The sequence below is a fragment of the Ambystoma mexicanum genome, chromosome 4p (assembly GCF_040938575.1).
Source record: "Ambystoma mexicanum isolate Mex_15411 chromosome 4p, UKY_AmexF1_1, whole genome shotgun sequence".
NCBI classification, from domain to species: Eukaryota; Metazoa; Chordata; class Amphibia; order Caudata; family Ambystomatidae; genus Ambystoma; species Ambystoma mexicanum.
Genome location: NC_090927.1, coordinates 735457752 through 735482469, shown reverse-complemented (window position 1 = coordinate 735482469; position 24718 = coordinate 735457752). Strand labels below are relative to the sequence as shown.

General features: G+C 47.0%; 1 protein-coding gene across 2 annotated transcripts in view; it reads left to right on the top strand.

Moving 5' to 3' along the window:
* The window catches only part of PHIP (pleckstrin homology domain interacting protein), a 2101228-nt gene that overhangs the window by 1527929 nt on the left and 548581 nt on the right, over positions 1-24718 (top strand). For both annotated transcript variants that reach the window (XM_069606291.1, XM_069606290.1), the window contains exon 31: positions 11118-11238. In XM_069606291.1, the coding sequence (XP_069462392.1) occupies positions 11118-11238 (121 nt within the window). The remainder of the gene's footprint in view (positions 1-11117; positions 11239-24718) is intronic.

Below are 24718 nucleotides of genomic sequence, written 5' to 3'. Positions count from 1 at the left end.
AATATATTCAAAGTCATCTGATGTTAAGACTCTTAATTGTGGAATAGAGTGGAGCCTAATCAAGAATTATGTTCGTGTCAACCAATCATGATCGTTATTTTGGTAGATACTTGATTATACAGATACGGTTGATACTCATTTCTGGCTTCTGCCCCTCGTTTGTGTGCCTTGACTTCTGTGTAGTGTCAAGGTAAGGGATCAGCCTTGAATTGTTAGGAGTAGATGAGATGTTTTCTACTGATTGTTTGTTTGGAATAATAGAGGGTTCAGGTCGCGTTTCTTCTGCGTCGGGTAGATCTTTATCTTTCTCCGGAATGAGCCAGCTAGTGAGGTACCCTTCTCTTTCAGAATGTCTCTTTTTCGCCTGTGCAGCTTTTTTCCTAGCTTTTTTCGTGTTTTTAATCTCAGGATCCGACTCGGGGTAGTAAGGGTACATCACATGATCTTTTCTTTGTTATTGCCCTTGTAGCTAGTCTCCGCTGTATCCGTGAGAAATAGACCTCAGAGTTACTAGTCTCATTCTGATCCACTTCCAGCGGTGGGTTGGGGTCTTTAATCATCCGAATGGCATCAGACAAGTTATTCTCAGTATCCTCAATCACCTCTTTCTCTACTGTATTCCATGCTGCCAAATTAATTGCGTTTTCCAGAATACGGCCACACCGTTTTAGCAGTATTTTTAATGCAAACTGCAGTGAAGCCATAGTAGATTGCATCTCGACCAAGGTATTCGCATCCGAAAAGGAACCCATATTGGATTCTGATTCTGGGATTTCTGAGTGTATCGCGAAGTCCAGTGACATTGAAAGCCTCTCTGAAGTTGTCGCAGTTGGTGGAAGTTCATTCGCTGTCGCATTATTTTCCTTATCAACAGCCAAACTATTCAAGACAGGATTCATCGATCTTTGAACGGAGAGGCATAGCTCCAATATGGAATTGTTGTCAATCATTAATACTGAGGATTTATCTTGCACAATACTTGGGCTCTGTTTATTCACTATCTCCTTTTCAAGAGTATTCGGATTGGATTCAACAGAGGGGTTGCGTGGGAAAAAATTGGCGTTTGCTGTTAGGTTTATTGTTGGCACCCCCTTTCACCGTTCTACCAGTGGGTGCTTTGGGCTGCTTATTGCACAACTTCTAGTTGTTCTGTGCAAGTTTTCTTCGGGGGGACATTCTCATTTTTTTGGTGATTTCTAGTTCTCCGCTTTTCCTTCCCCAAAGGACTGCAGTTCAGATCTTATTAAAGTCCAGCTGATGTTGACAATTTAGCACAATTGCCACTGTGAGTAGACGGGGTCAAAAGGAATTTTTCTAACAGGTTCCTGATATGCCCCCTTCGGCAGTTGTTACCTTACCACTGATGACAGGTAAAGGGTGGCAATAGGGATTATCTGCCGCCGTCCCACAGAACTCACAGCCCAAGCAAAGGACCGTCAGGCCACACCAGCCCCGCGAATTGTAGCAAATCACTCGCTGATACTCGCTGCTGGCCGCCTCCGACAAAACTCTATTGATTATTTATAATCCACCCACAGTGTAGCACAGGACAATCCCTCACAACACCTTAACCTACTCCTCAAGCCGGAAGAGCATTCACGTGGTTAAAAAAACAAATTATTTTTCTGTCAGTGGTAAATGTACGCCCATGAAGCAGTGTATAAAAACTATTAATCAACACAGAGTGGCACTTCTCACACTAACAAGCGCAGAGCTCTCCGTGGGGACACTCGATCTGAAAGTTGACAGAGGACTGGTCGGGAGTTAAGGGGGTTAAAGGTGTCAATAACTGGTCGTAAGGTGCCTAATGGAACTATATTTAAGTCGGCTCCACAGAAGGCAATATCTCTTCTGACGTCCCCCCTCGGGGCATATAACCACCAGGGCACCACAGCAAGTCCCCCTCCACTCACTATGCTTCTTTCCTTCAATTTCGGGTGAGCCTCGAGCACCCAACTCACCGCAGATGTCACCTAAGGAAAGGAATCGAGTGTCAAGCCGCACTGCATTGTCTCCCGCACTCAAAGACACACAAGCGCTTCCCACACTTGGAGAAATTCAAGGAGTCGAAATTGGCTGCTAAATATTTGTGCATAGCGGTGCAGCCGGCCAAGCCTGCCTTCAGCTTCGCCTCCAGGGGCAGGGGTTACAGACGTTATGTGCCCTATGACAGGAAGGCACAGCACATCAGGCAATGGTAGAGCTGCTTCTTGCGTCCCGCAAGGGTCAGAGGGGCCTCTAGAGGCCAACAAGCAGTCGCAGTGGCAGGGTCACCAGTTCACCCTCTAAGCTTCTTTGATTTCCCCTCCAACGATGTACCGGTTGGTGGACGGTTGGCAGGGCATTGGCCCCGGTGGCAGGAAATAACTTCTGATGCCTGGGCCCTGCAGTTGATTTGGTGGGGTTATTGTCTGCCTTTTCTAAAGAGGCTTCCAGACAAACCTTCACCACCCCCAATCCAACAGGGACAGAAGCTGCAAGAAGAATTGAGAGCCCTGTTATCGAAGGGTGCAGTGGAAGAGGTGCCTTCCGATCAGAGAGGGTCGGGTTGGTATTCCCGTTACTTCCAGGTGCCCAAGAAGGGTGGAGGTCTCCGTCCCATCTTGGACCTCAATGCCTTGAACAAGTGATGTTGAAGGATATTCTCCACGCTCTCCAACTCCAGGACTGGCTGATGTCGATAGACCTACAGAACGCTTATTTCCATGTGCAGATACACCAAAAGCACAGGAAGTTCCTAAGTTTCCTCATTGGCGACAAGCCCTATCAGTTCAAAGTGCTTTCCTTTGGGTTGACCTCTGCGCTGAGGGTTTTCACCAAGTTCATGGCAGTGGTCCCGGCCCACATCAGGAGATTTGGGGTCCATGTATTTCTATACCTGGACAACTGGCTGATCCGAGGGAAGTCAGCGGGCAAGTCTTGTCTCATCTGGAAGACACCTGCCTACTACTGCACAGGCTGGGCTTCTCCCTCAACTTGAAGTCCCAACCGACGCCAGTCCAGCGACTCCAGTTCATCGGAGTGGTCCTAGACAATGGGGTGGGGAAGGCCTTTTCCCCTAAGTAGAGAGTCAGCAACATCGACAGGATGGTGCAGTTTCAGAACCACGCCACTCTGCCAGCGGCTTCCTTCCTCCGCCTTTTCGGTCTCATAGCCTCCTGTATTTTTCTAGTGCCAGAGGACAGGCTGCATATGCGATCCCCCCAATGGGTCCTGAGGGACCAGTGATCTCAATACTTGGGAGCGCTCACGGATCGTCTTTCGGTATACAGCTAGGTAGTCTGTGGACTCGGCGGGTGGACCACGTGCAGCAATTTAATGGCGGGGGATCCTTACTGGCCACCTTGGCCCCAGGCCCGAGTGGTCACGGATGCGTCTCTGAATGGTTGGGGCACCCACTGTGAGGAATTGCAGGTGACTAACCTTTGGTCTCCATCAGAAGTGGCATACCAACAGGCTGGAGTTGTGGGCCATCAGGTTAGCCCTGAGGGCCTTTGCATCGCCTCTGAGGGAAGCATGTCCTCGTCCTGACAGACAACACAGTGGCCATGCATTATCTCAACAAGCAGGGTGGTGTGCACTGTCTCCCACTCTGCACAGAGGCAATTCAGCTGTGGTACTGGTTGAGAGAACCAAATCTCGGTCTGTGCAGTTCATCTGGCAGGGACAGAGAACACCTTGACAGATGCTGTGAGCAGGCAGAGCACAGTCTCACACGAGTGGGAAGTGTGCCCGGAAGTCGTAAAGGAGGTATTCACGCTAGGGTACCCCTGCAGTGGATCACTACAGAGTCAAACACGAAGTGCAAACAGTTTTGCTCGAGGGAATTACCAGCTAACGGTGCACTAGGGGACACTTTTGTGGTGGATTGGACCTTTCCTCTCCATTACACCTACACTCTGCTTCCCGTCATTCCTTGGGTTCTCAGGAGGTTGAAGAGTTTTTGAGCATCCATGATCCTGATCGCCCCAGATTCCTCATTGAACCCTCCTATCCATCCCCACTCGAAGTTCTGTGGGTGGTCGCTTCTGTCCAAGCAAGATGGCATCTGGAATGACCGTTTGTTAAAAAAAAAAAAAAAAAAAAAATTAAAAGAAATTGTAATTTCTTCATACATTGTCATGGGCTCACCCTGTTGGTGTGTACCCTTGTTAATGTTCTAATGGCTTGTTACCCTTCTCCTGTGCAGCGTTCAATCACAAGGGAAAAAGTTACAGGAACTGAGATGTCTGGCGTAGTGACGTGCTATTTATACATTGCCTGACGTCCCATCCAGAGCCAACGATCGGGAGCCTGACAAGTCGGATCGACGCTCGGCGGCCGAGAGCCGAGATCATCTACGCACCCTGGCGAAAAGTTTCCAAGCAGCGAAGCTGGAGATGAACATGATGAGGAATCTGCAGGAGAAGAATTCATAGAAAGTACCTTTGCTATATTTTCCAAGGAGGCGGTAGTCTTGAGGGTTTGTCCCTTCTTCCTTCCCAAGGGGATGTCCGAATGTCATCCGACTCGAAAACAATTTACCTTGCCAGCATTTTATCCACCTCCTCTTACCCATCAAATGGGAGGAGAAGTTATATAGTCTAGACACTAAAAGGTCTCTGAACTTTTAGATCTCTAGGATGGCAAATGTCAAGCAAAATGACCAACTTCTTGTTGGTTATACTGGCCACAGGATAAACCAGGCTGTGACTAAACAAACTTTAACACGCTGGATCATTCTCTGCATTTCAGAATGTTACTCTAGGGCTGGAAAGGTTGTTTCAAAGGGCCCTTTACACCAAGGGTGTGGCAACCACATCAGCTCTCCAAAGAGATGCCATTGCAGGACATTTGTAATGCTGCAACTTGGTCTTCACTACACACGTTTTTAAAACATTACCATTTGGACACTGTAGGGTCAGAACAATTGGTTTGGAAGTGTGGTTCTGCACAACATAAATAAATAATAAGTGGTCAAAATAATACACTTCATCCACCATCATCTGTGAAACTGCTATGGGAGTCGTGTCAAATATTAGGAATCTGTGGGTGGGCACAATCCATTGGAAGAACAAATTACTTAACCGTGGTAATGTTGTTTTCTACTGGATGTTCCTCCCACAGGTTCCTAGTTGCCCTCCCAACCTACCCCTCTGACCAAGGGTCAATATTTTTAATGCACTTCTCTCTTTCAATAATCATGCAGGTTTTCGTAATACTCAAATCGGCTGTGCAGAAAGTGGGAAAACTAGAACTGAGCCAACGGGTGCAGTGCATGCTATTTATACCATCTTCAATGTCATGTCCGAGCACAGGAAGGGATACCGTCAGGGGGATATCTACTCAATGCCGCAAAGCGCCCTCTGCAGTCGAAAATATTCAGAGACTGCAAGCAGGATATCAGTATATCAAAGATCAGTAATCTTTGGTAGGAACATCCAGTAGAAAGAACATTTCCAGGGGTAAGTAATTTGTTCTTCTTGATTTCCCAACTCTTCTTGCTACTTTCTCGAACCAATTCAAGAAAATGTCCTATTCTGTCGTGATTTTCTTTTTCTTCTAACATGCGTCGTCAATACAGAAGCTTGCTTAAATCCAGGGTGCCTTCCATGTGTTAGCGAGATTCTTGCAAAACCCTCTGGTGAGGGCTTAGTAATCATTTAACCTAATGGTGGAACAGTATGTCACCCAAAAGTAAAGACCATACTCTCCAATGGTAGCTGTAGCAGAGCAATCAGGCCTAACTCCAGTAAACATGAAGGCTGGCAGGGACACACAAAATATTTATGCTGAGAAAAAGAAGTACTCTAGTTACACAGCGCACAAAGCAGAGCATTTTGTTAGTTAAAAAAAAAACAATAAATGGCCTTTTATGGCTGAACACCTTTTGCCTAAAATGTAAGCCCCATACCTGTGGCAGACGTGATGCATACGAGATCCAGGTGTAAGTTAAAGAGGAGACCCTTTGATAATATTACACACACTAATTACCATCCTATTCAGAGTCTTAAGTGTACCTTATAGAACTTGACCCAATCTTCCTATTAGATTTTATATTAAGTATTAAATATAATATATGTGTACATAATACAGTTGCAGCATTTATACGTAGTAAAAGGGGAGACCACAAGGTCCAACACAGCCAAGGGGCTACCAAAGTCCTGGATATATTTATGGATGACACTCCCTAGGCACAGAGGATATTGGACACCAAAGAAGGGAAACAGTAGGAACACAGTGATACAATGTATATCCTAGGAGGGAGTGTCATGTAAAAATTTACAAATCGCTAATAAATCAGGTCGTGAATATTTCAGGCCTTTGTGTGGAACTCTAGGGACCCTGAAAAAATGCCACAGTCCAGTTAAGTACCTAGTAGTGTCATTTGACGAAGGTCCAGTGTTGAGAACTGTGCCTTGTAGGAAACGGATAGAACCTGGTGAGTCTATTTCTTTCCACAAGTACCCAGAAGAAATCAATCATCCCCAGGGGACACCAGTGGAGACCCAGAAGAAGAGGTCCAGTGGAGGTTTCAAGACCAAGCAAGAATGTAGAGCAGGATTCTGCTCCCGATGGTAACCAATGGGTTCTGCAGGTCCCGTTCTCAGGCATTTCCCCAACGCCCACAGGGACCCCTGATTGTGAGTTTCATAACCCACCAACTCAAGGCCCAGAGGTTTGTAGATAATGTTTACTTCCAGAAGGTTGGTTCCCGTAAGTAAAGGCTTCTTTTTTAAACAGCAACATGAAGGATCTAGTCAGCCTGGGCCTTGACTCCAATCCATTGAAGACCCCGACTGCCTAAAAGAACAATTGTTCTTCAGGGGAGTGGTAACCACCATCCAGAGGTGAAATCAACAACGGAGGTGGCTCCAGAAGGATGGAGGTTCAGCAAGCAAGGCGGCGCACAAGGAAAAATGGCAGGACGACAACACTGCTGGTGACCAGAGACATGCCAAACAAGCAGATTTGGTAAATTTTTAAGGTCCTAAACACATTCCAGGCAGCAACAGCTTCCGAAACCAAGGTTGCACACCGTGGTGAGAAATGGCAGTAAAATGTAGTAAAAAACTGTGCGGAAAACGGCCCAATGGTGAAAGGCATGGCCTCAGCAGATGAGAAGGACCAGTAGCAAGACAAGGAAATCTCAGATAGGACACCCAGCCGAAGACCCACAACCGAACCTATGCCCAGGGCTCTGCATTCAGCCAATATGGCCAGAAGAGGGCCTAAAAATGCAGCAATGGTGGGAAATCCTCTTGCAGGTAAGCAAATCTACTCACCTTCCAATAATCTGACAAAACTGAGCTCTGGAGCAAGTTTTCCCCTATATATCCCTTTATTCACAGGGCTGGCTTCTGCCAGCCTACCACTTCCATTAGAGGATTTAAACCAAAGGTTTTGTTGACCAGTTAATCAGGTTGACTTTAAAACTGCCAAAACCCAGCCTACCCCACAGGAAGTTTAGTGGCGTACCCAGGCCAGGAACTGGTATAACTTAGTCCAACCCTCTATGGAGGCAGCCATCTTGAACTCACACATAGCCCAGGTTGGCAAAACACCCATTTCATGGCTTCCTCGTGGTTTTCTTGAACAAAACAGAATAGAACTTCAACAAAAGAAAAGAGGGTATACCTATGACTTCCATAAATGTACATTGGGCTACTAATGCAGTAAGTTGAATGCACCCCTTGTGAAGGCAAAACTAAATATTAGCAGCCACCTGCCTACCCCCCTACATCCAATGTAGGGTGATAAAATCACCCTATGTAAAAAATGGGACTTGAGCGGCACCCCTGGGACTAGGCGTCTTATGGGTGACTGTGGTAAACCCGAATTAGGAGACGGACAAGGTGGCATTTTGGGTTAAATATTTATTTGAAACCACAAATCCTAAGATGTCCCAAGTTCATCAGCCCTTCTCTAGAGGAAACAAAAGGAGTGAAAGAGTGCTTGTCAGGATGTCCAGAAAACAGTTTTGTCTGGTTGCTGTGTCCCCACAACTATTAATGTAATAGTTTAACTAAAATACAATTGGGGCCTTTGCCCAACATATGACTGGTGGCATTTTCCTTGGGTTCCCCACCAAGTAACTTTGTAATTTCTCCAGTTAGCTGCCTCCTGGTGTTTATCGCTTCCTGGGATCTCAGGTCTTGCACTTTGCCTTTAGTTTCTCTCGCCCCGCTTTGGTGGTCTGTGTTTTCTTGCTCCACCTTTGGGTATGATTGCTCTCACCCCACCTTTTTTGTTCTGTACTTCTCACCCCGCCTTGGGGGTCTAGTTGCTGTTGGCCCACCTTGGGGGATCTGGTTCCTGTCGGCCTGCCTTGGGGGATCTGGTTCCTGTTGGCCCTCCTTGGGGGATCTGGTTCCTGTCGGCCTGCCGGATCTAGTTCCTGTCGGCCCGCCTTGGGGAGGGGGGGGTGTCTGGTTCCTGTCAGCCCGCCTTGGTGCTCTGGTTCCTGTCGCCCTGCCTGGGGGGGAGGGGAGGGTCTGGTTCCTGTCTCCCTGCCTGGGGGGGGGGGGGGGCTCTTGTTCCTTTTGCTCCCCCTTCTCAGGTGGGGGGTGTCTGAGGCCATAGTTCGCCTCACCTCAGGGGCCTGGGGGGGTTGTCTGTTCCTGTCGCCCTGCCTTGGGTGTGCAGGGGGTAGGGGGGAGTAGAGGTCCCATAAAATATTTGCTAAATCGCCCTAACAACGTGTATATGCTCTATTTTTTTCCCAATGCACAACACGACCAACCACTTAAGAAATAGTTGATAGATTTTTAAGAAGGGCTCTCATAAGGCATCTGTACAACCACCCAGATCCTCATCCTGATCTAGCCAAGCAGAGAGTTACTTCAGATGTGCTTTAGCTCACCTAGGGTTGCAGTAGTCAAACCAAGACACCTCTCAGGAGTGGGGTTTGGGGCAGCAGAAACAATGTTACAATATTTTGTGCTGAATAAAATGGAAAATGTTGTTCTGACTACTTTGATTTATAGATGCATTTTTTTATTGTTCAGTTAGTTAGGTACATGTAAATTTACTGGCACTTTGCAGGTAAGCAAATAACTTGTAAACTACTTTGGTGAAGGTCTTTAAGTGTCCCTAGGTTCTCCACTTGGGCTTCCTTGCAGTAATTGTCCAATCGTTGTTAAGCTAATCACTTCAAGCGCTTGAAAATTGTTGTTGACCCTTGTGAAATATGGGCCCAATGCTTTTCCATTTTGGAACTCGGCAGAATCTGCGTTCAAAATACCAGCAGCTTCCGTCAAGAGTTTAAACATTTTCCAGCCAAAGTAAGTCTCTGGATACCAGTGTTCTCCAATGGCTCAATGTATTCCTGTGGATGCAGGGATAACCATAGGTGAACTTGCAGTGAAAGATATGCCTTCTTTTTTTAGGTGTTAAGTCTGTTTTTGGCCTTCAGTCTCCTGTTACCAAAGAGCAACTGCTGGTGGTTTCTGCAGCCGTGAGAGATGCTCCAGCAGCGGGCAGAGGTGGGGGGGGGTAAAGCTGTAGCACCATGGGTGGAAGGCCTAGAGCGATGAAACAAAGAAAACGAAGCAAGGAACAGTCTGCTGCTGCCAGGCAGCACTCCAACTAATTTAGTCCCCAAGAACAAGATATCTGGTGATGGATCTGTGCACTGATGGCCCTGTGACGAAAGCTGGTAGACCCATTAACTCATCAACATTGTTTTCATTCGTTTTTGCTTCATCTTGGTGCTCTCAGTAACCCCAAACCTGTCTGTCTAGTAACTAGTGCTTCCTTTGCTGTGTTCCCTTGCCGCTTTGTACCACCCACGGGAGAAAAAAAAAACTGCAGGATATCGGAGGACAGAGAGGGAATAAAGCAGTTTGGCAAGGTTTTCCCGACTGGTGCTACAAACCAGACTTTACAGATTCAAGAGCCATTTAGGTGCCCTTCACCTTGAAGAAGGGTTTTGGACAGGACTGCACACCAACCAACTGTGATTCTGCTCGATCCGTTGGCCTGGGCCTTGAAATCTTCTTCTCTCTCGAGGGATGCATCGCAGCAGACCAATCCAGCAATGGAGCAGACCCTCTTTATTTATTGTGAATTGGGGGCTGCAGAGGAATCTTAGACCATTGAATGAGGTGCATCAGATGAAACTTTAGGCAGCCACCCAATCACTTGCAGGCTGCTTCATTCAGACTTGACGGGTCTTTCCTTTGGCTTTGAGCTGGAATATATATTGCAAGAAAAGCCCCAGACATTCCAGCCTTCACTGGTCCGATCTTGCACTGGGGTTCACTTGTCCACAATTTTGTGCTTGCAGGGTTGGTGTCCATGGTGACCTATAAACAGGTGAGTCCAAGGAGAGCAAGTTTTGCTATCTGTTCACATAGACACATGCCATCCCCAGAGTGCAACCTTTTACCTCTCCTCCCCAAACGATCCATCAGGTTTTTTGTAACATGCAGTCAGTTTCTGTGCACATAGTATTGCGACTGTAGCCACACCGGACATGTAACAGGGTACATGGTATACACTCCCTGAGTGACGCTTGTGCTACATCCCCAGTATTGCCTCAAATTGTGATTAATCAAGGAAAAGGGTTTGAAAGATGGACAGGAATAAAGAATAAATGACCAGCGCCCTTTCATTGAGATGCAGTATGGACTTGCAACCTTACAGATGGCGCTTGATGAGATCGCTTTTGTGGAAAGTTGGTCAAGGTATCGTCTTAGGGCTATGTCATTCCAATGCCTATTTTTCAAATTTGAGAAAGATTTGAAATATTCTGGACCATTCTCTAAATACCATCATATGCACAACTTGTGAATTTAAAGCAGATACAAGCTGCAAAAAAGACTATTACAAGATACGTTTCTTTGAGCGTCTTTGAAAGATGTATCATTTGCTTACCTTCAATTATGTTATTTCAAAATTGATCTCACAGATTCATGTGTGACTCGTCCAGCCTATTAGAAATAGATTTTTAAGAGTGAACTAGATTTACCAGGGTTTGATTTACAAAGGTCCTACCATCGCCTGAAGCGGGTCATACGTTTATTTTCGTAGGGTAATTTTACAGTTGTCTTAGGAAGATGCAACAGTAACTACTGCATTGTTTAATTTTCTTTTGAATTGCAGCCTTTGCAAAATATATATTTTTTACATTTTAGATATTGCTTCAGCATTTGTGTCACCTGTTGATCTGCAAGCCTATCCGTTGTATTGCACTGTAGTTGCATATCCCACAGATATCAGTACAATTAAACAGCGTTTGGAAAACAGATTTTACAGGTGAGGTATTTCTTCAGCTACTGATTCAAACAAATGTGAGCTGTTAAATGAGTTTGTTAACTTCATGTTATTTTAAACTGCACATGATAACCATGATAACATTGTTACCAACATATTTAACGTTGGTCAAGTAAATGCTTCAATTTATTAAATCTGTGAACCTTTTTAGAGTCCTTTGAATTACCTGAATGCTGTTTTTTATTATACAAAACTTTAACCTGTATCTTAATTTCTTTTATGCTTGAAGGAAATTGAGCATCTTGGGTTTAGTTTTGATGTAGCTTCATTGGTATGTTTCATGAGCTCCTTGATATTAAGTGTAAGTGTGACTTCAATCTGTACCCATGTGTTTAATGTCCTTATTTCTCTCTGGAAGAGCATCCAACTTGTTGACTGCACCCGGAAGGGCGGTGAGGTGGTGGTGCATACACTCCCAACATCGCCCGGGGCACAGGGTTTCAAAACCCCCCATACCAGGAGACGGTTATCATGGACGCTTCCCTGGAGCGCTGGGGAGCTCACACCGGACGTCTGCACGCCAGAGGTCTGTGGCTGCCAGAGGAGAAGGATCGCCACATCAATATCCTGGAGCTGCGGCCAGTGTATTGGGCCCTCAAATCATTCCTTCCGTCCCCGATGGGCAAGGTGGTGAGGATCTTCACAGACACCACCACCACGATGCTGTACATCAGGAAGCGGGGGGGGGGGCACCTGATCCCCAGCACTCTCCAAAGAGGCGCACAACCTGTGGCACTGGCTGTCGGACAAGAGATGTTCCTCATCCCCTTCACCTGGCGGGAGTCAAGAACACCATCACCGACTCCCTCAGCAGGGAGCTGCGCTCTGCCATTTGTGGAAACTTCGGCAGGACCAGATGGACTGCATCTTCATCAAGTGGGGCAGGCCCCAGATAAATCTGTTTGCAACAGAGGCGAACTCCAAATGCCAGAAATTTGCCAGCAGGTTCCACCAGCCGAGTAGCATGGGGGACGCGTTCTCCTTTCTGTGGGAAGACCCGTTTCTGTACACATTTTGGCTCCCCTGCTGCGAGTCATCAGTCAACTGAAACAGTACCGATACAGGATGATACTTGTCGCCCCAGTGTGGCAGAGGCAAATTTGTTACCCAGACCTTCTTAGCATGTCAGCATCACCTCAAGTCAAGCTGCCAGTGGCCACGGAGCTACACACCAGAGAAGGAGGCGCAATCCTGCATCACGACCCAGGATCGCTGAACCTGAGGGATTGGCTCCTGCTGCCCTAGAGTTTGAAGGATAAGAGTTGCCAGCGGACTGAAGGGAGGTCCTTGCCAAGACCATAGCGTCATCAACTCTTAAGTGCTACTGTCACAAGTGGAATCATTTTGCTACGTGGTGCCGGTCGCAGAAGATCACCTCTCTGAGGGTCACGGCCCTGCATATTCTTCCCTACTTATCCTTGGCCAAGGCAGGGCTGCCGCAAGCCGCTATAAAAGTGCATCTGGCAGCTACACCAGTTCTCCAGGAAGGTCTTCTTTTTGATCCCACCGTCTTGTCAAGGAGTTCCTCAAAGGACTATTCCGATCTTTCCCGCCGGTGAAGGCTCCTGCCCTGGCGTGGGAACTCAACGTGGTGCTGACAAGGCTCATGGGAGCCCCCTTCGAGCCTATGCATCCGGCCCCTCTCAAGTTCATCTGGTGGAAAACTTCTTTCCTTGTTGCCATCACCTCTGCCAGGAGAGTGGGTGAGATCCAGGCCCTATCCTGCAAAACAGCCACAAATCGGGGGTGTTTCTGCGGACGCACCCCTCCTTCATGCCAAAGGTTCCGTCGGAATGCCACCTCAACAAGCCTTTTGTTACATGTGTTTTTTCCAAAGCCTTTGTCACCGGCTGAAAGCGCCTTGCACTGGCTGGATGTTGCTTGTTGTTAGGCAGAATCCTTTGCAGTTCCCTTAGGGAGCACTACACAAGATTAGGACTACAGGTGAGAGCAATAAATCCCATTTGGTATCAGTCTGTACTACAAAGATTTAGTTGGTAGCTGTAGCTGAGCAGTCAGACTTATCTCAAGAGGGAGATGAGCAGTATTCAGGGTTTACACAACAGGCCTACAGTACTATGGCACAAGGAAACACTGACCAAAGCTTTGTATTAAAAAGTAGATATATTTATTTTACACACTTCTAGGAAAGCACAGTTATCACAAGTATCAAGCAAGTTAAATTAAGTCAAAGGAAAAATATACACACTCCCTATATGAATTGTAGACCAAGTGAACTAGAGTGAAAACTGAGCAAAACGGCACAGTGACAACTATACACAAGGGATCCTCTAACAATTCCTCACAAGGGAGGGAAAGCACAAGTTATCTAGAAATAGGTTCTTATACACCCTAGCAACACTTCCCATCAGTTTGTGAACCAGTTCAGCAAGACAGTGCATCAGTATAGACAATACTTAAAATGAAAACTGAGCAAAATGGCATTTCACAATTATTAGAAAAGGGAAGGAAGGGGTGGTTGTAAGAAATAGGTGCACCAACACAGTTCTCAGTGAGAATCAATCTAAAGAAAGCTGATCTAACAATTGTGACCAGAGTCAGTAGGCCTATGCCAGAGTCAGTGGTACAGGGCAAGGGCCCAGGAGCCAAATGTTCTTGTAGCTGCAGTCAAGTCTTTGGTTAACAAATTTGAACAGGTGGATGCAGAGGGTAAAAGACAATGTTGATAGAGGGGCGGCCAACCCAACAGGTAGGTAAAGGATTTACAACACCTTTAGCACTACTATGAAGAAAGGGCGGCCTGGCGGAACAATGTACCTTAATATGAAGAAGTGGCTCCAGCGGTGGCAGTTGTTCCTGTTCCTGGACTGGTGCCTGGCTATCTGGCGTTTGAGTACAGGGTACGGGAGATTCGACCAAGGCAGGTCCGGGAAGGCGATTGGCAAACTGGTTGGCCCCACTAGCTCAAGGGAAAAAGGCTCTTGCAGGTGAAGATCTTCTCTCTTCGTGTGAAGAAAAGTGGTGAGACGCTGCAGCAGGGCTTCACTGGCGGTTCAGTCGTTGCAGATGTCTTTGGCTTCTCTCCTCTTCGGCTTCTTAGTTCCAGTGGCGACGTCTTGCTCTTCCAGTCCTCAGGACCCTGCTTTTATGCAAAAAGAGCCCCATTCATACAGCCTAGCTGTCACTCACACAGTGGAGTGGTCATCTTGGCGGGAGACTCTCCAGCCTGTCAGGATAGAGTGCAACATGGGTTGCTGAGGCAACCCTGTCCAGGGGTCCTACTCCTACTCCCCCTCCCACACAATGGACCCACCCCAGACTCAGTGGCGCCGGGAGGAGAGCTTCTGGGCACTGTTTTCCTTTGCCAATGGCCAGCACCCAACATTAAAATAACCAGGGGTTCAGGGAAACCAGGATACTATGCAACCTAACCAGTAGATAAGTACTGTGTAGCCTGCACAACTAAGTGCGGTGCCCTAAAGACACATCCCAACCCTAGTAGGTGTGAAAGACCATAGGCATGGTGGCGAGCACCTAACACATTTAGTAGGGTATGGGATTAAACCCATTTTTTCCCTGAAGGAAACATTGATTTACAATCCCTGGGCCTAAACCATAATGTACCACTTATTTAGACCTCCTAGGGTCTTGTAACAGTATTAATGCCCAGTTGCCAAGAACAGTAAATTAAGGCTCCAAAGACAATGGAACTGCGTTAAAAATTTGCAAAAGATTCTAAGACTCCATGAATACATAATCATTAAAGCCTTCCTGGTACATTTTATACCAAACTGCAGCTCTCCAATAACCGTATACTGACCACCTGATTTATAGGCCCCCAAGACCTTTAGGAACTTTCGAGGAGGATCTAACCAGCCTCATAGCGAATAACACGCAAAATCACTCCCAAACCCTACTGATGGGCGACTTTAACATCGGATTTAACGATCCAGACAATAAGCATGCCCACTCTATAGCTGCTCTACTCAACGACCATGGGCTCACCCAAAAAATCCTTTCTCCCACCCACACTAAGGGCAGAACCCGTGACTGGCTATCTGAACTCAACTGCAACATTACCATTGCCGACATTGTCCCTCAACCCTGGACAGACCACTACTTAATCAACTTCACTGCCTCACTTGATCTCCTCACTCTAACTATCAACATGATACCCCCCCCTACCCACTAGAAGTAAAAAAAGATATCTCTTCTGAAAAACATATACCACGTCTCCTCCCCGCCATTAACGACCTAGAGAACAACACTGATCCAGACACATAAGTGGATACCTTTGACCAAGGCATGACCAAGGCACTAGACTCTATTGCCCCTATAAAATTGCGGAAAAGCAAGCAAGGCGGCCATCTGAACGCCTGGTTCACCCCCAACTAAATTAACTCAGAAAAGGAAACTACAAGCCAATTGGCGTAAATCGCCCACCGACAGCAATAAAGCCAAATTAGCCCAACTATCTAAGCACTACAAGAAAGAAATTATAAACACAAAGAAAAACCTATTCAACGACAGAATCACGAAGGCCCAATCTAGTACAAAGGAACTCTTCTCCATCCTCCGCAAAATGGAAAACCCAATACAACCAATTGACACTGTCCCAAAGGACAAGACATGGTGTACCAATATACAAAGCGCCCTCTCCAACAAAATCTCCTCCCTGTAACTCAAAATAATTAAAAGAAAAGACTCCTTGCCCACCGACAGCCAACCACCACCACTACCCACTGACCACAATACTATTCCACCTTTTAGCTTCAAGACTATCTCTATCATTGACACAGAAAAGGTCATCCTCTCTTTAAAACCTTCCAACTGTAAGGGCGACAGCTGCCCAGCGCTAATAATCAAGATGCGCCCAGAGACCTCGCCACATTCATCTCAAAGCTAACAATTCCTCCTTTAAAACAAATATGGTACCGACTAACCAGAAAGAATCTTGGGTCCTACCTTTACTGAAAAAACAAACCCTTGACACTTCAATACCCACCAACTATAGACCCATTACAACTGTATCCTTCCTACTCAAACTCAAAATCATTGACAGAGTAGCTTACCTACAAATTCAAGACTACCTTGAAACGAATCACCTGCTAGGCTCACGACAATCGGGTTTCTGCCCTCTCCATGGTACTGAAACGCCTTGCTAGACCTCAAGACTAAAATTGAAGAATTAAAGGACAATGGCAAAACTACCTTGCTACTACTGTTGGACTTGTCAGCAGCCTTTGACTTGGTTGGACAATGCAGACAATGCAGTTTTATGCAGCCACCTAAGTCTAGCTGCCAACTTCACTGGAGAAGCCATTGCCTGGGTCCAATCCTTTTTAGCCAATCGGACCATGAGAGTTTTCTCTATTTCCTCTTGCGCTGACCCCATCCAAATGTCCTGCGGAGTCCCACAGGGATCCTGCGTCTCACCCACGATGTATAACATCTTCACTAAGCCACTATTCGACAAGTTGGACAGACTGGGTGTCACCTACACTAATTATGCAGATGACACCCAGATCCTCATACCCCTTTCGGGCAACTACGAAGAGGATTTGGCTCTGGTGAACGAAATATGCACCCTCATTCAGGCATGGATGGCATCCCATGGCCTCTGCCTGAATGACGACAAGACCGAGATCCTACTCCTTGGATATAATTCTAACTTTAAAAAACTAACTCTGAACTACACTTCTTTTAACATTGACTGTAACATCATTAAGGTCATGTCGGAGGTAAAAACGTTAGGATTTTACCTGGACTCCTCTCTCAACCTAAAAAAGCAAGTTAACTCTCACTCATCTACCACCGCCTACACCTGCAAATTAATCCGAGCTGCCAGACCATTCCTGTCCAATGCCAGTTGCATTATCCTGGGTAATGCGCTCGTCATGTCCCGACTAGATTACTGCAACGCCCTCTACACAGGAGCTAACAAGTATGTCACTGACAAACTTCAAAGATTGCAAAACAATGCCCTTAGAGCAGCTTTGAACATACCTCAGAGAGAGCACATCTCTAAATTTAGGAAAGAGGCCCGCTGGCTAAAAATAAAAGACAGAATCCTTCTCAAAACAATATCCCTCACCTCTAAATGTCTCAACACCCTAGCACCTCCATACCTCTCGGAGCGAATCACTAGGAACATCACTGCCAGACCACTGAGATCCAGCAACACCTTCCTGCTTGACAGTCCCAGATTCAAACTCTCCACAGCTGGAGGAACCAGCTTCCCAGTCAAAGCTGCACAAGTATGGAACACACTCCCTATTGACCTTAGATGCCCCCTTCTGTACACCAGAATCAACGCTCTTAAATGGCTTCGCTCTAATGACCTATAATTGCTTCTCTCCCTCAGTAAGTTTGCAAGTACTCACCTTCCTTGTACTTACATATGTACCCATAGGCCGCCTAACTGATGCTTCCCCTCATTCACTGTATATACTTTATAAGAACTGCCCATACTGAATCCTGCACTGTAACTGTTTCTCACATTGTAATGCAATTTGTGCACGTACCAAACATGTAACACTGTAACTAAGTTTTGAGTATTCTTGTACCGCTGCACCCGGCTGCCCAAGGGCGTGGTGCGCATTATCAAATAAATAAGCAAACAAACATAGTTACCAGTTGCTGTTAGTGTTTAATTTGTATTTTGCAATTGCAGAAATGAAAGGGATGGCTTTAAAAATTGGATTTAAAATCACTGGTAAGTACTGAAATGGAAAATCATAGTCCACATTTCACTAAACCACTTTGGGATCCAGTAAAAATGCACAATGGCAGGCAAGTACCCCTGAGTCACTTTAACGAAAGTTCTAGTGTCAGTTCACAGTTCCATTGGATATTTTGGTAAAAGTTAAATGTCCATCCACGCTGAAGGAATCGAGTACAGATATACCCCATGAATATGGGTTCTGCGACAATCAAGCACAGGGAAGGCCACAGCAGACCTCAAGGAAGAGTTCCAAAGGTCAGAAGAAGAGTTGCTGCACAGGGGGTACCCCACTACCTCTAAATGCAAGTCTACGGGGAATAGCTTTTAGGACCAATCTCCCAGGAATCACCATCTTCGACCAGAGGGGAAATATGATTAATCGCCCTTCCTAGCACCCAATGTTAGGTACTCGCACCAACGGCAGACACTCCAGGGACCAAAAGCAACCTGGTAAGTAGATAGCTCTTTTCCACTCGTGCTGTTTGCACATGTCACTTCTCTTGTATTTGAACCCTGTTCCAGCGAAACCCCCAACAACCCAGGAAAGAACTTAAGGTTCATCCCAGGATCTCTACCGTCAAGCCAGGAGTGAAACATCCATCAAGAATAGGAGTGACATGGCATACATTACTCCCAGTACCAGGAAGTACAAAAGAAGGCAGCAGCAAACCGTCCCAGTACAACTGCTGGTGCCACCCACAGATGTCTAAACTGAAGATCCAGTGCAGTGTGAACTCTCTGGACTCCTGCAGCAGCCCACAGCCAAGCTTAAGGTCCTGGAAATAAGTGGTGAGATGGTGGGCACCGGTAAAACAGTTTTTCTGAAGTCCAACTAATGGCTTAATAAAACCATTCAACTGAGGCAGTACAAGACTCCACTCTTAGTATAAGGCTGTGCCACCTGAGTAAAGGGTAACGTAGACAGATCAGCCAAGCTCATCTTAGGAGGGAGAGAGGGCTGTAAAATCAGTACAATGACATTGTAATATACATATGGTCCAAAGAAACACTGAAGCACTATGTATTGTAAAAATAAATGGTTTATTTAAATACAAGTAGGCCCAGATAAATCTTGAGGGGGGGAGGGGGAATAAGTACTATCACTTTATATGTAACCACAATTATAAAAACACAACACTATGCTTGAAGGTGCACAGACCAAAGCATATAACTTAATTTGGAACACCTAACAGTAATTCTAGGGAAGTAAAAACTAATAGTTACGTTTGGATTACTTACAGTAATACAAGGGTAGTAGACCCTAACAGTTGTACCGTGACTCATCAAGAAATCACATAGTAAGTGAACTGCACAAAACACTTTTCAGAATAGTGGAACACTTATTCAAGGAACAGTAGAAACCTAGTACTCTGATTCAGGATAATAGTTCTTCTAGGGGAGTTAGACCTTTGGGTGAAATGCTCAATTACAGTTGCTTTTCAGTTCACAGACTAAGGGATTTTTGGATGGCACACAGATATGCAAGGTAAGTAAATCCTATATATACTTTTCAAAATGGCAGAACATATCTAAGGTAAATAACTTTTTTTGTAACTATTCACTGTGAGAGTTTAAAGTTAGCCACTAACACTTTTACAAGTAAGTACACTTTTCAACACTTGTTCTACTTTTCAAGGCAGACCCTTTAAATTAGCTAGCCCTTCCCAATTCTAGTACATAGGTTCTCTGCAGAAATCGACTGCACAGTCGATCGTTCAGCCCTCTGAGGGCGAGGGGCCTAACCACGAAAAAAAAGACATTAGCGCAAGACGAAGAAGTCGTCCCACTCAGAGTCTCTCTTGCTCGTCATCTTCTCATAAGAAGAAAAGGTGGCACCCACATAATTCAGACTCATCAGCGAGGTAAGTCATCGGTCGGGGCGACCACTCGACAAAAGTGGGAAGAATTTAAATCCCAGATGCTCACAGTGTTTGAAAAACAGGCAGCAGTATGTGCTGGTATGCCAACCAAGCAGCAGGCCCCGGTGGCTACAGCAGCGCTTGCTGCTCCTGACTCCATGCAAACACCTTTACTGATGCCATCGGCGTCGGGGGAGCCTTCGGGCTCGGTGCCAAAAAAGGCCCCATAACTCTTAAAGCCAGGACCTTCCCGTGAGCCTAAAGGTTCAGGCGTTTCCGACACTCCTTCGGTGCCCAGGCCTCGCTGGACGCTGACAGCCACCCCATCGAAATGCCCTCCACGCCGACCATCAGCAACATTTCCTTCATTCCACTTTCACATACCGATTTCTTCGGCTCCATGGCGTCTATCTTCTACGCCGACGGTGGGGACGATCAAGGAGATGTCAACACTATCTAGGCAGGGACTGGTGGCGTTGACTATTTCGGCGACCAAGCAAACCTCCTGATTTTGGCACAAGGGCTGCATGACGCTCGTGGGTTTGATACATTCCCTGATGTAGAATTACATTAGGCTCAACTATACACCCATGCACAATTTAGATTGCTAGTGGACAGGATGGTCAACACACTGGAGCTGAATTCTGCAGTAGTTCTGCCCCAGGGGTATGAACTGACTGACATCTTGGACAAGGGTCCAGCTACGAGGGAAAGACATATGCCACTGAACCCAGCTGTCCCTGATCCAGACGCCTCCTTGTGGCAACATCCCTGCTCCATCCCTCCAGTCAGCTCCACTGTGACCATTAAATACAGGCCGTCAAGAGGGGACCTGCCCTTTTTGTCTTCTCACCCATCCCTGGAAGGTATTGTCGTAAAGGCAGCCACAGCTTCCACCAGAGCAGCTTCCTTCACCTCAAACATGCCCCCTAACAGGGAGGGCAAGAGGCTGGATGCAATGCCGAAAAAGGTCTTCACATCCGGCAGCATAACCTTGAAAGCAACTAACGTATCCTGTGGGTTTGCCAAGTATTCTTTTGGCCTCTGGAAAGTGGCAGAACACGCAGCCCAATACATCCCCGAAGGGGAGCTGCGTGAAGGTTTCATACAGCTGGTGGAAGATGGGAAGGAGGTGGCCCGGTAGTCGCTGCAAATGGGCATGGACGGGGCGAGTGCATGGGCCATTCAATGGGATTGGCTGTGGCATTGAGGAGACCGGCCTATCTAAGCTCTTCAGGCTTTTCGCCAAACGTCCAAAACAAGTTATTGAACATGGCCTTGAGGGCGAATTCCTTTTCGGTCAAAAGGCTGACTCACCCCTAGAAAAGTTTAAGGAGTCAATGATCGCTGCAAAATTGCTGGGCCTAGCTGCGCAGCCGGCCAAGCCTGCCTTCATCTTTGCTTCTCGGGCCAGGTGCTACAGACGTTATGTGCCTTACGGCAGGAAGGTGCCGCTCCCACAAGCCAGACAGGTGGAGAAGCATTTCTCGTGCTCCAGAAGGGGCATGGGGGGCTTCCAGAGGCCAGCAGGCAGCGGCAGGGGGTGGCTCTGCCCTCTAAGCCACTTTGATTTTCCCTTCCCTCCCTCAACCTACCAGTTGGTGGACGGCTGTCAGAGCATTGTTATGTTGTGTTAACTTATTAAGCGCTCGTTCACCCAAGGGCATCATGGTGCTGAAGGGGAGAGAGCAGAATCAGCTAATGCCACAATCCTAAAACAGAAAAGTTTTCAACGCCTTCCTGAAAGTAAAATGATTTAGAGAGAATTCTTCAGGGTCAGCGGAAGACTATTCCATAGTCGAGCTGAGTCGATGGAGAAAGCTCGCCCAGCAATGCGGGAGCGGTGAAATGAATGAACAGTAAGTAGGCCCGCAACAGCAGAACGTAAAGGCCTCGTATGAAGGTAACGGGTGAACTTGTCGCAAAGGTATTCAGCGCCTTGGTCGTGCAGGGCACTCTGTACCAAGCAGAGGGCCTTGAAAGTAATACGCTTAGCAACGGGCAACCACTGCAGAGAACCAGCACAGGTAATATATGGGCCCCATAGGGGGGAGCCAGTGGCGACCCGGGCAGCCATATTCTGAAGGCATTGGAGCCGCTGTATTAAGCCCTTTGGTTGGGACAGTTCCAATAATCTAAGCGGCTGGGCACAAGGACACCAACTACAGGAGGATGTAAGTGAGAAGGTAACAGCAGGAGTACTTTCCTCAGAATTCTGAGATGAAAGTGCCCCGCTTTGCAGACCGCAGCGACTTGTGACTCCATGGAAAGTGAGGCAGAGACTATTGCACCCAAATTCCTCACCTTATCAGCCGAGACAAGAAGAGAACCCAAGGAGGAAGGCCAAAAGGAAGACACCCAAAGTGAGGGATCAGAAGGAGAACCCACCAACAGCACCTCCGTCTTGTCTCCATTCAACTTCAACCAGTTGCAGTTCATCCAGTCCCCCACGGACGCCAGGCACGACGACAGCTCGGCCTGATCAAGATCTAAACGGATCAGGATATGAGTGTCGTCAGCATATGAATAGCACCTGACGCCGAAGGAGTGGATGAGACACACAAAAGGCCAGATGTAAATATTGACGAGAATAGGAGACCAGGCAGAGCCTCGAGGGACGCCATAAATAAGAGAGAAAGAATTAGAGAGAAATGGAGAGAGTGAAAGAGTCTGGGTTCTCTCGGCCAGGAATGAGATGAAACAGGTCTGCATGAGGCCCGAAATTCCGACCTGAGCCAGGCATTCAAGCATGATGGGGTGTGACAGGTCTAATAAAATCAGGGCCCCCACCCCTCCTCCATCCACCAGCCTGGCCATGTCATGAACTGAGACCAGGACGCTCTGTCCCCCGACCAGGCCTAAAGCCAGATTAGGCACGATCAAAAAGCCCCATCAAATCCATATAGAACAACTGCATGGGAGAAACCAGTGACTCAAGAAGTTTAATAAGAAACGGTAGTAGTGAAATAGGACGAGAGTTCGAAGGCAACAGAGGATCAAGCGAAGGCTTCTTAAGTAAGGGAATCACTGTGGCAGCCTTTAGTTAAGGCGGGATATTGCCTGTCTGGCACAAGTTGTTAACTGCACCCATAATCTCACATAGCAGCTCAGGGGAGATGTCCTACATGACAGCAAGGGAATAGCATCTGAAGGGGCCCCAGACTTAACATGCTGAATAGCGTTGAGTACATCTGACTCCGTAAAAAACGGAAAGGAGGACCAACCCTCTGAGGCTGTCTGACCCATAGGAGCTTGTGTTTCAATCGCTGTATTAGATACAATTGTTGTAGCACTCGAAATATTTGCACGTATCGTCTCAATTTTTGTTATGAAAGATTGTGCCAATAAATCACAAACATCTTGAGAGGTGCTAACAGAGTGGGTCAGTGTAGCTGCGGATGAAGGAGATCTCACCACTGAAAAAAGCAATTTGGGTTGACAAATCAATGATTCCATTTTCTGGGCGTAAAAGGCCTTTTTAGCTGCCAAAATAGCTGCAGAGTAGGCTACCGCACATAATTTGTAACATGATCTAAGGCTTGGGTCATAAGCAATCCGCCACTTGCGTTCTGCCTGCCTTCATAGTGAGACGTAATTACTTAAGATTCTCTGAGAACCAAGGTTCTGAAGGGAGTTTTCGAGGCTGGATAAGCCGTAAATTGGCTATTATATCTGCTGCTTCAAGCGGCGATTGGGAGAACCCTAATAAGGTGGTTGCAGAAGCCTCACAACCTTTACTTTTGACCGTAGAAATAAGATTAGATAGATCAACTGAGCGCCAACTTATTTTCATGTGCCGACACATCGCAAGCATAGGAAGTAACTGAGTTTCCTCATAGGGGACAAGCATTATCGGTTGAAAGTGCATCCCTATGGGTTGACCTCCGCTCCAAGGGTCTTCACCAAACTCATGGCAGTAGTCGCAGCTCACCTCAGGAGATCCAGAGTCGACCTATTTCTGTACCTGGGCGACTGGCTGATCCGAGGGAAGTGTTTGTCCCACCTGGAAGACACCTGCTCTCTACTCCACAGGCGGGGCTTCTCCGTTAACTTCAAGTCCCATGTGACGCCAATCCAGAGGCTCCAGTTCATTGGGGACAGTCTTAGACACCCGGGAAAGGAAGGCCTTCCCTCCAGAGGAGTGAGTCAACAGCATTGTGCAGATGGTGAATCTGTTCTGGAACCACCTCTCCTTACCTGCAGCTTCCTTCCTCCGCCTCTTAGGCCTCATGGCTTCCTGTATTTTTGTATTGCCCAGATGCCAGGCTGCAAATGAGATCTCTACAATGGCTCCTCCAGGGACAGTGGTCGACGACCTCGGTTGGTGGGCTGTCATCAGCAATCTCATAGTGGGGGGAACCCTTCTGGCCTCAGGCCTGAGTGGTCACGGATGCGTCTCGGAAGGGTTGGGCGCTCACTGCGAAGACTTAAAGGTGAACAGCCTTTGATCAGCAATGGAAACCAGGTGGCACATCAATCAACAGGCTGGAGTTGCGAGCCATCAGTTTGGCCTTTAGGGGTTTTGAAGGAAGCATGTTGTGATTCTATCAGACAATACAGTGGCCAGGCATTATCTGAACAAGCAAGGTGGCCTAGACTTCCCCCTGCCACCCTCTGCAGAGAGGTGATGCAGCTGTGGTTCTGGTTGCTGGAGAACCACATCTCTGTCTCAGCAGTTCATCTGGCAGGGAGCAGTTTGGCGAATGCTCTGAGCAGGCAGAGCACGGTCTCTCACGAGTGGGATGTGTGCCAGGAAGTCCTAAAGGAGGTCTTCCCTCTTTGGGGTACCCCAACAGTAGATCTGTTTGCCATAGTGTCCAACAGGAAGTGCAGACAGTTTTGCTTGAGTGAATTCCCAGCGAATGGCACGCTAGGGGATGCTTTTCTAGTGGATTGGACCTTTCCTCTCCACTACGCC